We start from the raw sequence: 18,662 nt of genomic DNA on the forward strand, positions 1-18,662 counted from the left end.
CAACACCAAAGGAAGGAAAAAGAGAGCACATAAGGGGGAAGAGGATACATTATTTTCTTAAATTGTAATAGGTAACTAGGGAATTACTTTTTTCAAAATCACTGATCATACACAAGGCAAAAAGGCATTGTTTAGAAAAAAGCATAAGAAAGGCACCAAGGTTACCAAAAACTACCATATCCTTTGGTCTGGGAATTTCAGTTGGGCTCTGGCTCTTAATTCAGCACAGTCACAAGGCAATGCTGCAAATACAATCCTCTGGGGACTGCAAATGAAAATAAAAGTCATGTTCAAACCAACCAATTTCAAGGTCACGTATTTGAAATCAAGGCAGCAGGGAACCAAAAAGCCTTGCAAAACTTACAAAATAAGTAGAAATCACGTAACTAGGAAATTCTCACAGGTGTAACACCAACTTGGATCTGCTAAACTTGTGGTCAGTAGTTCCACTGAACAGAATAAGAAAACTTAGACTTTGAGTTAAGAGATCAGATAATTTATAATGGGAGGCTAACAGTGGACCACATGGAAAATTAAGTAGCTTGGAATGCAGAAAAGCTTAGAGAGAGGGTGAAGCAATGGCTATTTTGAGAATCCCTATTGGGCACTGCTATGAAGTGCTAATAAGACATGTGAAATGCACTAACGGCTGCAACACAGGCAGAAGGAGTCAAACAACCTTACATAATGATACAAAAAAGTGATTTCATCCATCACAAAAAAGAGATGCAACAGAAAAATCTCTAGCATGTAGGCATAAGTGTGAGAACAGATCTTCCCAGCAATAGATCAGGGAGATCCGATCTTTGGCACTATTTCCAGAATGACAAAACTTTTAGACAGGTTACCTCCTTACCTGTCTGTGGGTAGGAAAGTCACTGAAACTGGAAAACTCTTAAGCAACCTTCTGTGCTGTTTTCTATTGCAATAAATGTACATTGACTGCTCAGAACTGAATGGTGCCTGGTATCATTATTCCAAAACATGTAACTATCCATCCAGATATTTACACTGTGTCTCTCTTACTGCAGAGGGTCTACAAATATGAGCACACAGGGGCAAACAATACTGTTAACACTTCCCATTTTGGCTGGTACCACTGTGTTAGGGCAGTCCATAGGCAGGTGCTGTCGTTTCTGACAAGCCTGTTGGGTAACAGTGACAGGAATCTGTCAGATGCAGCCCACACACAGGATGTGTCCCGCACAGCGTGCTGACCTCCTCCAAAGAGTTTCATTTTAGAATTCTATGGAATATGTTACAAATACCAGCTGGCAACGTGCAATGTATCACAGAGAAAAGGAAAGGCACAACGGGCAGTACAAGTAACACGGAAACACCCTCCCAGGGCAGCAGTGGGCTTGCTGGAGCACGTTGTGTGCTTGCTTGGAGAAACAGGCAGGATCTGTGCTTGCTTGGAGAAACAGGCAGGATCTGTGTGACAGAGGGACACTTGGCCCATCAAACAAGGAAATGTGCAAAGGCACTTCTGCGCTTCTCGTGCAATTCCCTGACTCTGCAGTTGCCAGAAGATTAGTGCTGTTTTAAAGACAACTCAAGCAGCTTCAGGCTTTGCCAAGAATAAACCTAGTAATAAAAAAAACTAATAAAGAATAAGTACCCTTACCTTCACAGGATCATATTCACACCACAAGCAACTCCTTTTTCCCCAGGAAGAGGCCCTTGCCAGTGCTTAAGATGTCAAAGGCCTTGCACATTGCCTCACTACAACCTGCCATCTCTTCTCCCAAGGACAAGGCAGTTCTGAGGGACCTACTTACTTCTGATTTCTGCCTTCTTTACACAACTTGAGGTGCAAAGCTGATGGAGATGAACAACCAGTCACACCTCCTAGGCAGACAATAAAATATCAGAGGCTCTCAACTAGTAGAAGAGCCTTTGCACACCCAGCCATGACAGCTCAGAGCACTTCTTGGTCCCATGCAAGAGGTTACCAGATCCACAGGAAAGCTTTGAACTTTAAATTATCAGACCACCCACCTAAGCCTGTGAGACAAATATGTGTCGTCTGTATCTCACCCTGTTATGAGCAAGCTTCCCACTACTAGAGAGGGATTGACTGGAGAGGTGTCAATACCTTGAGCTACACAAATATATTTGGGACAGCATTTCAGCAGCATGCTGGAAGGTTGGGTTCAGTACGGTATGCAACAAATAATGGCAGTATTGTCTTTTTAACAAAAAGTTTTTTTAAAAAAAGTCCCTGACATTATGATTTTTGCTTTTGAAAATTATATTAAGACCAGTGCAGAAACTACTAGCAAAGAAGAGATTCATGAACACCACCAAAATGATTCAGCAGTCTCTCGCTAGGAAGTTACATCATTGCACCACATCTCCATGAGAATCGCAGAGGAGATGCATTGTTTCACAGGACAGTGAAGTGCTGTATTCTCCAAAACAAAAGTATTAAATCTGCAACTGTGTATAACAAATGAGAGGAGGGAAATTGTCAGTGCTCTGGGCAGTGACATTCAGATGTTTGTAAGCACTATTGAACATCAACAATCTGGTCTGGGATAAATTGCAAGCTGAGAGTATATTGTACCAATTATACCACAGTCCAACCAGATTCTTTTCTATCTGATCCATCACTTCTTGCTTATTCCCTCAAGCCAAAACCAGTGAAACCCTTTCCTGCTCCCTGTTTAGCAGCCGTATAGTGAGTGTGTTCTCACATTCTCTTACCTAACTCAGTCCCACCACACTCTCTGACCCACAGCTCTGCATCTCAGAACAGGCAGTCAGTCTTGCCAGGGATTTATACACCTTAGCAGTACACCTGCTCCTACCCTTTGCCATGCCCAGCACCATTACCCAGGTGCTCCAGTGCTTCTTACGACACAAGGCACAGGACTGCTGCACAGCCAGGTGGGAACCCCAAAGCTCTCCCAACCCCTGTGTTACACAGATTCTCGCCTTGTAGCTCACACTAAGGAGAAGCTGGATACGTGTATGAGGCTGCTAGGGAGGCAAAAAGCAAGGAAGTTTTAGGTTTCAGGACGTATGCCACATGTTGTCTTCAAGGATGACACACTGGATAACGGGTTTTTCAGTTCTTAGAACCGTACCTCGTGTTGGACATGCTCTCTGCAGTTATGCCAGGCGGTATCATCTTGTCAGCACCTCAAAGCCCTAAGCATGCTGCACTCTGCCACGCCTTTTAATTAATGATCTGCTCCTTGCACAGCAGGCAGCAGTAAGCTTGCAGCTACATAACTACCGAACTGACAATGACAAGCTGACATCACCCAGATTAAGAGGATTTTCTTCCTTTCAATCTTATTCCTTTTCCTCAGCCTGCTCTGTGTTCCAAGAGGTCAAAGTAATATCCCTGCAGTTCACTTAACAGTGATGCTTCTCCCTCACCTACATCTCTTCTCTCAAAAACCTACACTTACAGCACCTAACATCAGCAGCCCCAAGCATTGGAAAGACAATAAAACTTGTGTTGCTTTCCTCCCCAGCCTGCTGCCCACCTGTGCCAGAGACAAGGGATACTTTGAAACCAGGGGACTGCCACAGATGAGAACGGCCAATTTTTGACTCACTCATATTCTCCAAAACTCCTTTAACTCTCCGCAGGAAGACTGGCGGGCCTGTTGCTATGCAGATCTGCTGGCCCACAGCACGCCAGAGGCTGCTGTCAAATCAAGGCTTTAGGAGCAATCACAGAGCAGCAGGCACATCCAAACAGCACTGGAGAAGTCATCTGCAAGGAAGAGCAAGTCCCATGCCATGTAACATGAAAGCAAGTTATAAGTATTTATTCTGCTGTCACTCCTAAACTCCTGGGGACTGGGACTTTTTAATGCAACTCATATCCTCCAATCTAGTAACCTCAATTCCCTGGAGACTGGTGCTGTAGCACACATAGACAGGGCTGAGAGCTGAGAAGCTCTGGGATTTCTGATGTGTCCAGCAACACTTGGAGCCAGCCAGAGCAATGCAGGACTCCTCATGCAATCCATCTGCTTCCCTGAGCTCACCTAGAAAAGCAAGTCAGCCATCCCCCAGACCTCCAGCTCAGCCCTCAGTCACACCCAAACAGCAGAGTAGAAGGAAAGCTACTCTCTCTACTCCAGCAGTGCCCACAGGCTCTGGTGCACTGACCAACAGCTCCTGTCCCACAGAGCTGTGTCTAAAACAACAGTCAAAGGGAGGAGACACACATCAGCAGGGAACTTGACTGAGTGATTTTTCTGTGTGGTAGAGAATGAGCGACTCTATTCTTGATGCAGTTTCAGACAAGACCTCAGGGGAACTGAAAAACGAAATGGAAATGCCACTTCCTTTAGACAAACACACTGGGTCAGATTTTCCACTGGTGACCCTTACTTAACATCCACTTAACCCAAATAATTTTCACAGTTACTCCTCATAAAATTTAAAAAGAAGAGAATCTCATTTTCTGTTTGGTTTGGTCTGTATGCTTTCAGCATACAGAAGCAAAAGTATCCTGTTATCAAGCATTTTAGAGAACATCTCACTTTGGTAAACATATTCCCTCAAGTTATTTCTATGATCTAGGTGAGCAGCAAGTGTTGTACTCATCTCTTTCAAAATTATCCACTATCATCTATTAATGAGTCCTGCATTACAAATTCCATCCAAAAAGCCTCCTTGTTGTGCATGCACAGCACTCCACTAAAGTAATGGAGACATTCTCCAGACAGAGCAGACTGCAATAGATCACAGATACTCATTCTGTAACAATTACCTAGAAAAGTGAATGGTTCCTTTCTTCTGTGTATTACAAAACCTCATGTACCACAGGAACAGAATCTTTAGGTCACACAGTACTTTCACTTCATGTGTGCATCTTCCAGTGAAGTCAACAGAGTGTGAGCACCTGATTTTCAGCCAGTGTAACTTCTGCCATTTTTAAATGTATTCCATCAACTCTGGGCTCACACTTGTATCCCAACAAAATTTCACATCTCTCCACACCATCAACACTCGTACTTGAAAGTGGCAATATTTAGCTTGTGTAAGTAAAACTTACTTTATCAAATACTGGAGGCTCTTTGAAAGCTGAAAGCATTTTTAGATCTTGGCTCCAGGAAAAACATTCTCTGCTCTGCAGAGTTTAAAATGGGATGGCCACATTTCTAGGCATAAGGACAGCCGATAACTTATGGTGGGATTACCACAGTTTAAGAATGTAACAAAATGAAGATGGCTTAAGCCATCTTCACCACAAGACTTCTGCATAAAGAGCAGAGTTCCTGAAGTTCAGCTGGTTCCTGAAGCACAGCTGAAGAGTGACAGTGTTAAGCAACAGCGTCATGGTTGCTTCTAATTGTCTCTTTTATATTCTAAGAGCTAAATTATCCTTGTTCCAAGGTATGGGTCAAAATATTGCAAGAAATGCAGGTCATGGGATAGAGGAAAGGTTATTTTGAACTTCTTAGACTTCTCACAAAGTTTTCAGATTCTGCAGATAGATTTAACAAATTTCATCATTTTGGTTACATCAGAACATCTTTATATCAGAACAACCAACTTTTTGTTATCAAGCCCCCTTTTTTTTTAATTCTTGTTATATGTCATTCCCTTGAACTCAAATAGCTCAGATTCACACATAAAGATTGAGATGAGATAATGGAAATAAAAGATAATGAATCAACTGGTTTTGTACACAAAATAAGCATCTGTAATTACAAAGCAGTCAACACACTGAGTCTGCCTTGAGTTACATTATACACTGGCCCCTCGGATCCCAGGACTTAAAATCACCTTTGCTCTCTCTGTCACAGGTCAAGCACAGCTCAGCCAAACCAGGAGATTTGTGCCAAACAGTTTGTATTTCCAACAATTAAATACTGAATTCTCCTTTTAGGAGTCATTCAGGAGTCATGCTTGCACAATTATTTGCATACACAGTCACTTTATTTCCGCCTCAAATACAAAAAACTATTAACAGTTGGCCAGATTCTGCTCTCATTTGCCCCAGTGCAAAACCATGTCATTTTCATTAAGATCAGTGGAGCCAGAATTTTATACCACACATGGGAGAGCACCACTCCTTTTTCACTGAGGCAGCTCACACTGCCAGTGGGCTGTGTGCCTGTGGCACGCGTGGCCTGGAAGTTTCTGTTCTGTGCCACAGGCCACCAGCTTTGCTCACTGTCCTTCTAACTTCTCTGCAGCACCACCATATCCCTCATGGCCTTAATTTCAAATGGACTTTGTTCCACTGACAGACCAGAGCACGTTACTGATTCCCCTTAATTCACTGGATTTACCAGAAGCACACTAGCTGAGTACCACTGAACAAAAGACAAACTTGTTTCTACAGTGTATTTATACACAATAAAATGAACCAATCCAACAAACAAACTGTACACAACGTTCCCTATTATTAACTGAAACCAGAAGAAACTGTTTTCAGTACTTCCAGTACTTATAAAAGCACACTTATGTCCTATGTAACCCAGGGCTTACATCAATTACTTGGTTCGCAAAGCTTTGAGCCAAGTTTTCTCCACAGTATTTACTCCCTGAAACCCAAAGGAGTCAACAGATAACTGGTCTCCAACACTGTTTCTTCAGTGTCCTCCACACTAAGGGCAAATTTTGCTCATTCTTCCTGACTGGAGATCAACCTGGTTTAACTTCTCCTGGACCCCCTTTGCCATGCATGTTACAGCCACTGTCCCACTCCCAGGCATGGTAACACTCCCAGTGTAACACCTGGCCACCAAGGGACAGGCAACTGGGTGGCAGTGGGCACCAGGACAAGTGTACTGAGAAACAAGCACACTGCTGCCAGTCAGTCAATTACAACAAGCACGAGAGCAGGCACAGCCAGCCTGAGAGAACAGAAATCTTAATCCCACTGCTCTGCGTGCCTACAACAGCTGGGTTAGGAGTCACTGCTCTGCTCTTCTACAGAAACACTGTTTGGAAGTGCATAACCATTGCTTTGTGCTTCTATTTCTTTCTGGTAATGTAATAAAGCAATTCCCAGCTATAAGAAATGTGACCATTTGTGACCATGAGGAGGTTCAGAGGAGGTACAGCCCTTGGTATGCAACACACACAGCTGTGGCCAAACAAGCTCTCATTCCTCCTATCAGGCAGTCTGACCTCAGACTGGACCCACACATCACCCCAAGCAGCAGCATCCCGCAGGATTATGTGCCTTGCAGACACAGTTTCCTGCTACCTGGTGTGACCACACAGCCCGAGAGGCAAACTCCTACAAATGCTTCCCCTTGCATAAAGGGAAAAGTAATTTATTTCACAAATACAAGGCACAGTGAATCACCCCAGCTTGACTACTGATCCCTGCCAAACAAACAGTGCTAGTTTCAAGGACTCCCTTCTGACACCCTTCCACTGAATAATTTAATTGAAGAGAAAAACTTGACGTGTCACAGCACAGTATTTCTGATGCTAATTCACATGTCTTTTTTTTCCCTATTAGAATACATGGAAGCAGAAGATTGTCACATTTTTCAAGTGAGAAATGCTAAGAAGTGGGTTTTAACTCTCTGGTAAACCTGGAAAACAAGGCAAGGGGCCAGCCAGCTCCTCTGTGCACAATCCCCCAGTGACTCAACCAGAGCATAACTAGATGAAGAACCAAGAAGAGAATCAGATAATTCTGTTCCAGCTGTGTACAGTCAGATTTGTAAACAGAGAACGTGGTCACTGTATTTGAAGTGGAGTATTATCATCTCAAAGCAGCAGTATGAGTCTATGCATTCAACATTTTAATTCCCAGGTAAAGCTAGCATAAAAGCACAGCAAATTTACAATAACAGCTCTTAACTGCTTGGAAAGAACATCAGTCAGGCTGCTTGGACAACCTTGTTTGCACCTTCTTGTGTAGGGAATGAGTGGCTGGATACTGTAATGCAGTATTTGCCAAGAGTGTAACTCCAGTATCAACTTCAGAGCCTTCTGCCTCAAACACCCGTATGCTGACACAAGTATACATGGGTTACGTGTATGTTCAATTTAACATTATGTATACACCAACAAATATAGATGCAGATAACCTTGACAAATCAGATACTCATGTGAATTTGTTTTAATATTCTCCCAAATATTTGCCACTGTTACTGCAATCCCTTCTGAAGGGAGTAGCACCAGTACAAATCCAAAAGGTTACGTGAATGAAGACCTCACTCCCCCTGCACAGCAGGAAGAACTTACACTGTATAATAAGGACAAAGCTTTGAGCGTAACTCAAAAGCCACAAGGACTACAGTCTACTACAGGAACATAGCAGAAGAGATCAGAGACTTTGGTAGGTGAAAAGAAAGCAAAGTGTGCAAAGTTACTCAGTTGTTTTGTGGATTTAAAATTGTGTTGGCATCCTCATACAGTGTTGTAAATTTAAGTACATACATAAAGATACAAATACAGTTACGACCCTGTCATGAGGTCCATGCAAACAGTTCTACGTGAGCCATGTCAACTCCTGTGTGCAAGGCTCTCTGCAGGATCAGGACTGTTACCCATGTACAAAAATGCTGGTAAAGTCTGTTTACATAATATGTAAAGAGATAAAGAAAAGTACATTCACACCAACTACTGAGGAAAGAAAACAAATCATTTTTCTACTGCTAAAAGTACTGAATCACTTACCATCTGGTTTGTGAGGGAAAAAAAACTCAGTCCAATTCAGCTATGAAGAAAATCCTGTCTAAAAAAAGTAATCACATGCTAGATCCCCCTAAGTTCAATTTCCAATCATTTTAATACAGAGACATGGAGAATTTTGTTTTCCTAGAGATAAGAAAAACCCCAAGCCAACAGTAAGAAGGATGTGTGGCTTGTTAGGCCCTGATCCTGCAAGCCCTAAATACTTAGCTATGGGAAATAGTGGAGGCTAGTTTTCAGGAAAAACTGGAGTTTCTGCATTGGTTTCTGCTGGAATTCATTCTAATTTTCCAAGAAAATCTACCATGCTTCTGTTACCATGCTGTGAAATGCAAAAGTAAAATCAAGATGTTTAGTATCTGAACTAACTTGCCTTTTATACCTTGATAACTTTGTGTTTTTTTCCTCAATCATCCTAAATTATACCTATGCAGAAGTGGCATGTTACTAACTGGTATATTATTCTACCCTAAAAAAGGCATGTGGTCATGCAAATACTCTGAGCATCAGACCACATCCAGCAAAGGTCACGTTTATGGCTCTGGCAAAGACTTGTCATTTCCAAACTTGTGACTTGTCACTTTGTCCTCAAACACACCACTACTCTCTTCATTCTTAAAGAAACAAAAACGTTTATATCCTCATTTCAATCCACACTTCAAAACCCAGCCTACACACTGCACTGATCTTCCAAAGGCCTTTGTATGTCCCCTTTAACAGCTGTTCATCTGCAGCTGTATGTCATGGAATCAAACTTCCCTATTCCCTCCTTGCCTCATTCCCTGCACCACACCAACTCACCTCTTCATGCTGCTTCTCTGGAACACCCCCCTGACCTCACTCACTGGCATCTCTTCCTTCTCTTTTTCCTGGATTTTTCTCTACTAACTAATTGCCAATGATTTCTAATTGATGTTCTTTGATTTGGAAGTAGTCAGATGCTGGTTGATCTCTCAAATAGAGATCAACATTATGCATGGGTGGCTGTAACAGTTCTGCAGGTCTTGGCCTTTTTCTTCTGCTTCCCTCAGTCCACCTCACTTGTTTCAACACTTGAATAAAATTTCCTTCCTCCTCACAGAGGCATGGAGTCCAACACGGACCATTTACCTATGGGACAAAGAATGATTTTACTGGATTTACCAGTTAACCTAAACCTTATAAACATCTGAAAACACTGAAAGAAATTTCCATCCCATTAAATACCCACTAAGTTTTACCATTAACCTCTTTTGCTGCTGAACACTAAGTCTTTCCATGAAAAAATTATATTGAAAAATACTCTTTGGCTATTCTTTCCTTCTTAAATTTATCATTGTTGATTAGCCCTATATAGATCCCCACTGGGATAAACTTGACCCCAAATCATTAAGAAATTAAGTAGTTCCTCTCTTGCTGAAAAATGGTTCTTAAAATAATGTATTACATGTACAACCAAAGGCAATCAAGTTACTATGGCTTCACCTGTGTAACACTCATACCCAGTCCTCACTCGTGATTGTGAGAAAGAAAGGCTTAGCTTCCAGACACACTGTGCTGAAGCATTTTTGGCAGTGAGGGAAAGCTATGAGTGAGCAAGTGTGACTCAGTGGCACAGCAGCAACTCTTTAAGCCACTGAAACAGGATTACTTTAGACCTTGCTACTAAGGTTGTCCCAGAGTTGGTGTGTGACCACTGCTTAGCACAGCACAAGCAGTGGCAGACCCACAGCTCACACCCCCTGGGACCCTAGAGTTAGTGAGCAACCTATTGCTACCTATTGCCAACTCTCAGGCTCTGAGAGAGCAGAATCACACCCTAGCCTAGGACAAAAGTGCTCTTATACCGCACCTATTGCACAGCAGGTAAAAGTAAATATGGCACTGAGGTCAGTGATAATGGGAGAGCAGACATGCACAGAGACACAGGGCTTTCCCTGCAAGGGAGCAGCTTCCCTCCTCCTCACACCCAGGGCCAGCCCTAGACAGTCAGTGAGCTCAAAAGGAGTAAGGCCATGGCACCCATCACCACAGTCTAACCTGGGCAGCACCAGAGACATCAGCACAGATCTGATTTGCACCAGGGCAAAGCATGAAGTCGATGGAGCTGAACTCAGATGATCAGAATAAGGCTTATTATCCCTGGAAATTCATGCACAGGGAGTTGTATGCTGCACAGCCTTTCCTACTCTGAGTCACTCCAACTCCTGCTCTAGGCTGTTCTGTAGCAAACTGTCAATAAAACCCATTAATGATGTGCTTTATATAGAAATAGTGCATTTAACTGAGGAGCTACAGCACATGAAGAGTGCAGCGAGGGGTGAATTACATGGTTCCTAGAACCATAGAATAGCCTTGGTTGGGAGTGACCTTAAAGATCATCACATCTAGTTCCAACTCCCCTGCCATGGGCAGAGACACCTTCCACTACACCAGGTTGTTCAAAGCCCAGTCCAGCGTGGCCTTGAGCATCTCCAGGGATGGGGCAGCCACAGCTACCCAGGGCAACCTGTGCAGGGCCTCAACACACACGCACTGTAAGCATGTGTTTCATCATATCTACTCTAAATCTACTCTCCTTCAACCTGAACCCTTTCCCCCTTGCCCTGTCACTACATGCCCCTGTAAAAAGTCCATCTTCATCCCTCTTGTAGATTCTCTTCAGGTACTGGAAGGCCACAATTAGGTCACCCCTAAGCCATCTATTGTCCAGGCTGAACAAACCAAATTGTCTCAACCTTTCCTTGCAGGAGAGTTGCTCCATCCCTCTGATCATCTTGGTCGCCTCCTCTGGACTCTCTCCAGCAGTTAATGGAACGCAGGATGAGTCTCAGTAAAGAAGTGGTAAAGGTGGGTGGGAATCTTAATGTTACATAGATCTGCTTGATGTTTGGAATATATATGAACCTAATTCCCCTTTTGATTTCAGTGCAGTTATATCTAGCACTCCCCTGTGTTTCTACTGATATATAAATTCTCTGCTGAATAATTGATAACCAACTTTCTTTTACGTAAGCCATTACTGGAGAGCCAGCAAACATTACAGACATGTTGTTTGCCTTCTCTCTTTTCCGTCCTGTTCTCATCTGAGTCACCTCTGGCTACCATTCCTATCTAGCTCCTTCATTGGTGGTAGCTATTAAAAAAAATACACCTTTGAAGAACCAGTGGCAGGAACTGTGCAAAAAAGAAGCTCTTTGACAGAGATTCTTGGGTTTTGTCCTACATAAATACACATCTGCAGCTGTTGACATTGTGACATTTAGCAACAGGTAACAACTGACCTTCTACACAAGCAGTTGTCATTTCCATCCACTACAGATGGCTTTATCTGATGGTTACAGGGAATTCTAACTTCTCAAAAGAAATTAGAAGGATGTGGGGAGCAACCCCTAGAAGAAAGCAAAAATTAACCAGGGGTTCTTCACAAACTTGGAGGGAGTTGTAATATATAACAGCAACAAAGAAGCAAGAAGTTGTTCACGGTGTAGTCCAGGTAGAAAGGGGAGGAGACTGAAAGTAGTGGGGCGGAGCAGGAGAAAACAGCTGTGACACTTCCCAGCACGTTCTCTTTCCGTGTGTGGAGAAACAAAACAAACACAGCAGGAGACCAAAACCATAACTTGAACCCGACCTCCAGCTCACTGGCTGTATCATAAAACCTCAGGGCTGAACTTCGGTCATTGCATCACCAACACAATGCAGTCCCAAAGCCCAGTCAAGCAACTTCACCGTGATTTTTTTTTTCTCACATGTGCTCAAGATAGTAGAGGCTAGCTAAGAATATGGCCTTTCAGAAAAAAAGACATGTCAATTTAATTGCCAGTTGGCTGGACAGCTTGCTTTTCTGTTGAGGTTGGTTTGTGGGTTTATTTGAATATTGCTGCAATGACAAAATGTGGGTGAAAAAATGTGATATAGGATTTAACTGGAACATTAATGTATTTTTGTCTGTATCTGTTTCTGTTAGAAATGCAATCAATACAGCAGTTAAAAACAGTGGAGATCATAACGTGATCAATTATGCAAAATATAAACCCCACCACCACTTTAACACGGCACCAGGATTGTCCCCACAAAGAGGTTCTTAAAATCTTAATAAATGTCCTTGTACGCATGATTCATGGTTTACAGAGTGATAAGTACTGAAAGGGTCCAAACCACTCAGCAAGGCAAGAACAGGCTGAGTTCAAACTCAGAATCCTGCTTTTCCATGCTGGTCTTTCCTTCAACTGCAAGTTACTCCATGTACACAATTGTACTACAAATACCAAGCATTTGTTTCCACAAAGCAGCTGATTTTTGTGCTGCATAGAAGAAGAACCAGTGTGTTCAAAATCAAGTATTCTAGTACTCACTTGCAAGTGCAATTGTTGAGGCAGGACACAAATAGGTAGCCAATAAAGAATTTATCATTATCACTGATAACAGTACTGCCAAAAATTCCAGTGCACATCTCCACAATTAAACTGACTGCCCCTGTGAAGGAGGCTGAATAGAAGAGCAGACTGAACACAGAGCCTTCCAATCCCTCAGCTTCTAACAAAATGCCAGTTGCCACCCAATGCAACAGCGATGAGACTGTCAGTGTCCTCAGCAGTTCATTCCCATTCAGGAAGGCTCACAGGCCTTTAAAGATTCTCCCTCTCCACTCGGGATAATGCCCCCTCACCCTAAGCATCCTGCCAGACAGACCTGTTCCTGCCAGGTACAGAAATACACACCCAGTCTTCACCCTGTGCTCCCAACACTGGCACAGGGCAGACTTAACAAATTGCTTAGCACTTAACAAACAGCTGAAGATTGCAATGCTTTGTAACTTCAGGTGGAACTTGAAAGCAGCAAGTCAAATGAACATCCTTCTCTGTGGAGACAGATGCAATGATGCCATGACCTGAATTTGCATTCTGTGCACCAAATTTATTTATAGGGGGCAGGAAATAGTTTTGGGAAAAGAGATCCAAGATGCCATCTTTGTCTACAGCATCAGTATTTCATCCTCTACTTGGCCACAACTACATGCCACAACACTTGTATTTCTGACTGATATAGAGTATGTATCATTCACGTGGTAAGATTCTGCAACAGGTTGCCCATAGAACCTGTGGATGCCCCATCCCTAGCAGCATTCAAAGCCAGGTCTAATGGGGTCCTAAGCAACCTGATCTAGCAGATGGCATCCCTGCCCGTGGTGCTATGTTCCAAGAATCAGATGATCTTTAAGGTCCCTTCCAACACCAACCATTCTATGATAATGTATAAGAATACTGTAAAGCCACGTATATCTTACTTAAGTTTAATGCATATATTACAACTTGAGTTTGCCTTTAATCAAGAAAATACATTAGTTTACCTAGTTTTAAAATGAAATTTTTTAACCTGGCAGGCTGCAGCCCCTGGAGTAATATTTGATTATCACTCCACTGTTTCTCAGAACCTAGACCTTCCATGGTACTTAAATGCTACAAACCCATGCAAGTAATAGAACTCAAAGTGGAATGAGTCTGTATATTTCTGTGACCAGAGCCTAACCTCGTTTAAAAAAATCCCAGCACTAACAGGTTAATTTCTGACTTCAAAAGCATGGATTTTTAGGCATGATCTGCTACCCCCAGCCACGCCAATTAGAAAGAAGGTAATAGGACCGTAGCCACAAATACGCAAATTGAATAAAAACCTGGCAGAATAAATGCAGTACCCTTTTTGTACATTAGCCTGAAACAACCACATGCAGGCTCCACCAGGCTGGAGCTGAGCCAAAAGATTATCCATCCTTTCTGTCACATGTGGATTCTCTGAGGATCAGCATCTGGAACTCTGTGTGCTCATCGGTGTTCACCTGTGGTTAAAGATAACGAATTCAGACACAACCACACTCAGAAGTGACCATCGGGAGATGCATAAAGGACAGTGCGTGCCGTACAGCACGACCTCGACCCAATACTGAAATGGGAGAGGCGGTGCCAGAAAACTCAAATCTGGTAACTTTGCCCAAATGGCGTGGTTATATCAAGCAGTTAGTGGCAAAAGACAATTTGTCCATGCAGTTGTTATACGTCCATGACACTGTACTTGCACTGCCTTGCTCAGTTTGACACGGCTTAACTACAAGCCAAGTAACAAGTTGCTCCTGCGCTTCCTCACCCACCCCCTCCCCCCAGCGGTGCGGGAGGAAACACGCGGCACGGGCAACTTATTGCCGTGGCTTCCCCGGCCCCAGCGCAGCCCCCCAGACAGCCGTGCCCCTGCCAGCGCCATGGGGAGCGGGACCCCTCAGCCCCGGGGGAGCGGCCGCTCCCGCCCGCCCGTCTCCCCTCACGCCCGTCTCCCCTCACCGCTCCATGGCGGCCGCCACAAGTTCTGGAAACCGGCCGGCCCCGCGGCCCCCCGCGCCCCCTCACCTCTGCTGCCCTCCTCCTCCTTCCTCCGCGTTCCCCTGGCGGGGCCCCAGCCCGGACTACGAGCCCCGTGGTGCCCGGCGGCGCCGCGGCTGCGCGGCGGGCCGGGGGGCGGCGGCGGAAGCGGCACGGGGCCCCGCCCGCCGCGGCCAGGCCGGGCCGTTGCCGCCATGCCCCGGGACAACATGGCCTCCCTGATCCAGCGGGTGGCGCGGCAGGCGCGCATCACCTTCCGCAGCCCGGCGGGCCCGGCCTTCGGGGAGAACCTGCACCGCCTGCAGCAGCTGCTGGACGAGGTGCGCGCCGAGGACTTGCACTTGGCGCCGCGGGGACCGTCGGCCGCGGCGGCGGCGGCGGGCGGGGGTCCGCCGTGGGCCGGCGTGGTGCCTCCCGTCAGCTACATGCACATTTGCGAGACGGAGAGCTTCAGCATGGGCGTGTTCCTGCTGCGGAGCGGCGCCTGCATCCCGCTGCACGACCACCCGGGCATGAACGGTATGCTGAAGGTGCTGTACGGCACGCTGCGCATCGCCTGCATGGACACGCTGCCCGCCGGGGCCGCCGCCGCCCCGCCGCCCCCCGCCGCTGGCAGCGGGCCGTGCCTGCGCGCCCTTTTCCGCTCCCGCCAGCACTACACGCCCGCCTCGCCGCCCTGCCTGCTCTCGCCGCACACCGACAACCTCCACCAGATCGACGCCGTGGACGGGCCCGCCGCCTTCCTCGACATCCTGGCGCCGCCCTACGACCCCCAGCACGGCCGGGACTGCCACTACTACCGGCTGCTGGAGGGGCCGCCGGCGGCCGCTGAGCCGCCCGCGCTGCCGCGGGAGGTGTGGCTGGTGGAGACCCCGCAGGCCGCCGACTTCTGGTGCGGGGGTGAGCCCTACCCTGGGCCCCGCGTCTGCCTCTGAGTCGCCGCCGGCGGCCCGGGCCGGGCGGCGGCCGCTGGGGACGTTGTGCGCTCGCCCCGCCGAGAGGGGAACCCGCCGCTCGCCGACCCCCGCCCGGCCGCCCCCCGAGCCCACCGGACAGCAGCACCGCGGGGACCCGGTGTTCCGTGCCGGCCGGCGCTGGCTGGAGCTGCGCGGGAGCGCCGTGGGTCAGAGTCTTCCTCTGATCGCGGGCTTCGTGAGTCGGGGGAAATAAAGCGCCAGAACGTGTTTATGTCCTTGGGGCCGATGTGCGGGAGCAGCACGGTTAAGCTGCTCAGCTGAAGGGTCGGGGAAATATTCCAGCATCCTGTGTAAATAGTTAGGGCCACGCATCAGGGAGGGGCGTTCAGGCTCCAAAGGGAGAGTAAATGCAATAAGAATTGTTGCAGGGTGCCCCGACATTTTCCAGAGAGGCTCCCACTGCCACAGCCAGCTGGCACCACGGGGCCAGGGGACTGTGCCCACTGAGTCTGGGAAGGGGGTTGGTCAGGCTATAGCCTTTGGGGACTGTCTTCAGAGTGATTCTCAAGAAGACCTGTACCCTGCTAGTAAAAAACAAATCCAGAACAACTCCTGAGCCAGGACAGCCTCCAGTAAATGCCAGTGATCAATCCCCAGGGCTGGAGTTAAGGAAATTCCTGCTCCAAAGAGGCACTGTCAGGTTCAGAGTTACTTTTCAGCAGTTCTTTAAAGTGTCGCATACAAGATGTCACTATTGCAACTGAGAATTACTGAGTGCATCTATGCATACTTCCTTCAACAAGAAGGAGACAGCTGCTAATTAACCTCGCTTGGAACCTCTAACGCAGTGGTGGCAGAAGGTGGCAGAAACTGGGCATCATAAGAGAAAAAACAACTATCCACTGTTGTGGAAGCTATTCTAGAAACACGGCGTATTTGCAAACCTTCAATATACAGCAGCGCATACCCTAGGTACTGATAAGATTTGACCTGATTGTCTTCTCTTCAAAGCGTGGTCTGTGTTTTTATATGGACAAGTGAACGCTTTGGGCTTTTGAAGCCTCGCAGTTTCCCTCTTTATACTATTTATAAAGACTACTTTTTCATAAGGCTTTTCAATAAACGTAGAGTAGAAGAGACACCGTGAATTTCGCCTTTGTATGATGGAAGCGGTCTGGAGATGCAGTTTGTCCGTGGCAGGGGATGCAGTCTTTCTAACACGGGAGAAGGTTTTTCTACAGGTGAAATGCTCCATCTGTACTGCAGGGACTGGTCTTGTGCCTGTTGATCCTAACGCACACTTCGTATCACAAACCCAGGCCAGGGCAGCCTTGGCCATCTTAGTCATGATGTGAGAATTCGAGTTAAAAAAACACAACTTAGCAACCTCCTAAGTGATGTACCAACCTGCTCCAGAAATCATTCCACAACTGGCTTCACTTTTCTGTGTATTTATAAAAGCAGACTTGTTTTTCCTGTACAGTGGCTTGTATGTGTGAATTTTTAAATGATTCTGAGACGGCATTGCTGCTTTTTTTTTTTCCCCTGGCCTGCGAAAGCATGAATGTAATATACAGTCAGAATTATGCATGCATGGATTAATTCTTTCGCAAGGAAAAATTGGTAGAAATTATTTCAGGTGATTTCCATTTATTAGAGCACTTTAAGGTGTCTTGATATTTCTGCAGCTGGATTACCTGTTTTTCTTGGAATTCCCCTGCAGTTTAGCATTAGTTAATGTGTAACAATTCTTGATCGAATGTAGTCATTAATTATAAGGCAATGCCTCCCTGTGTTACAGCCTGTTTCTACCTCTCTGCAAGGCTCATGAAGACAGTCATCCTTTTTCAGAAGTCCACAAAGAAGATAGCACGGTGCGTGCAAACAGCTGTACTGGAAAAACAAACTGCTACAGTGAGCATTTTTTATCTCATCTGCTCTATCCTCCCCATGCTTGGTTTTTAATTTTTTTTCCTCCATGTGTAAAACCTAGTCAAGATGTTTAATTGGACAATATTTAATGCATCTTTCTGAAGAGGACAGCATGGTCACTCTGTGGAGTGCTGTTAACCATGGCAAAACCTTTTTTTTCCCTCTTCTTATTTTCTTTTCTTTTAATTAAGGTGTTAGTATCAAAGTATTTAAAGGTGGAAAAATAGCAACGAAAACCTGAGATGCATTTTAAAAAAAAACCTCTTTGTGTAACTTCTTGCTTACTCACTAATTGAAACTTACTTCCTATGTTCTGGGTTATCTGTAGGCAGAAGGTTTAAGTCTGTAATGCCATTCTTCTCTGCAGTCTGATTATTGTGTTTTCACAACAGCAAAATAATTGTTATTGCTGAATTATAGAATAAATACAGGATATCTCAGCACTGACCAGTCATTACTTTCCTTCACAAGTATGAGAGCCTTGAGCCAACTACAGTACAGAGTGCTAGTTTCTTTTGCCTGACAATCCAAACAGTGTGACTGGCCTTTCCTTGAGAGGCGATGCTTAGCACTGGATTCTCAGCCCAAATCCTGCAGGCAAATCCAGGCCCATACACTATTGCTGCTTTTGAAGCTGGCTCTCACTGCAAGGCAGAGACAGGAGCATAGGACCATTGATACTACACGATCTGAGGTGCTCTCGTAGCTGTACACTAGTCACCAGCAGTTTCTTTAGTTCAGCTCTTCTACGATTTCTGTGTTACCTCATTTTTGCTTTTGATTTTGGGTTTTTTCTTTGTAGCATGGCTGGAGACAGTATTTT

At 45.4% G+C, this 18,662-nt stretch overlaps 1 protein-coding gene and 1 long non-coding RNA gene across 5 annotated transcripts in view; one reads left to right on the plus strand and one right to left on the minus strand.

Moving 5' to 3' along the window:
- LOC116447256 overlaps positions 1 to 15,123 on the minus strand; it is a 161,919-nt gene extending 146,796 nt beyond the window's left edge. For 3 of the 4 annotated variants that reach the window (XR_004241536.1, XR_004241535.1, XR_004241533.1), the window contains exons 1-2: positions 15,018 to 15,123; positions 14,315 to 14,455 (exon numbers count right to left, since the gene is read on the minus strand). This is a non-coding gene — a long non-coding RNA (uncharacterized LOC116447256). Of the gene's footprint in view, positions 1 to 165; positions 266 to 9,438; positions 9,748 to 14,314; positions 14,456 to 15,017 lie in introns of all 4 variants that reach the window. The other variant, XR_004241534.1, reaches the window with a different exon arrangement.
- A 2-nt stretch (positions 15,124 to 15,125) lies between these two features.
- Positions 15,126 to 18,286, plus strand: ADO (2-aminoethanethiol dioxygenase). Its single transcript, XM_032116248.1, has one exon. It carries the CDS (start codon positions 15,185 to 15,187, stop codon positions 15,923 to 15,925), a length of 741 nt encoding a protein of 246 aa, XP_031972139.1. The 5' UTR covers positions 15,126 to 15,184; the 3' UTR covers positions 15,926 to 18,286.
- The last annotated feature ends 376 nt before the right edge of the window (positions 18,287 to 18,662 follow it).

This window comes from Corvus moneduloides, chromosome 8, assembly GCF_009650955.1.
Source record: "Corvus moneduloides isolate bCorMon1 chromosome 8, bCorMon1.pri, whole genome shotgun sequence".
Classification (NCBI taxonomy): Eukaryota; Metazoa; Chordata; class Aves; order Passeriformes; family Corvidae; genus Corvus; species Corvus moneduloides.